Source organism: Merops nubicus, unplaced genomic scaffold (assembly GCF_000691845.1).
Source record: "Merops nubicus isolate BGI_N331 unplaced genomic scaffold, ASM69184v1 scaffold17570, whole genome shotgun sequence".
NCBI classification, from domain to species: domain Eukaryota; kingdom Metazoa; phylum Chordata; class Aves; order Coraciiformes; family Meropidae; genus Merops; species Merops nubicus.
In genome coordinates, this window is record NW_008583734.1 from 2759 (window position 1) to 2983 (window position 225).

Sequence of the window (225 nt, forward strand, 5' to 3'; positions counted from 1 at the left end):
GTGCCCGCCCAGGTCTGGAGCCACCACCTCGTAACCCAGCTTGGTGAAGAAGTCCAGCTGCTCCTTCCAGATATCCAGCGAGCCGCCCACGCCGTGGATGAAGAAGAGGACGACGTCCCCGTGGGTCCCTTTGCAGCTGGTGATCTGCTTCTTGCAGTCGATGTTGACGACTTTCTTGGGCTTGCGCCTCCGACGCTTGCCGGCGGCGGCATCTCGCCCGCAGCC

At 63.6% G+C, this 225-nt stretch overlaps 1 protein-coding gene across 1 annotated transcript in view; it reads right to left on the reverse strand.

The window, feature by feature from the left end:
* The window catches only part of ABHD8 (abhydrolase domain containing 8), a gene marked incomplete at both ends in the record, with an annotated part of 2914 nt that extends 2692 nt beyond the window's left edge, over nt 1–222 (reverse strand). Inside the window, one exon of the mRNA XM_008942075.1 lies at nt 5–222. Coding sequence (XP_008940323.1) covers nt 5–222 — 218 coding nt within the window. The remainder of the gene's footprint in view (nt 1–4) is intronic.
* Between the last annotated feature and the right edge of the window lie 3 nt (nt 223–225).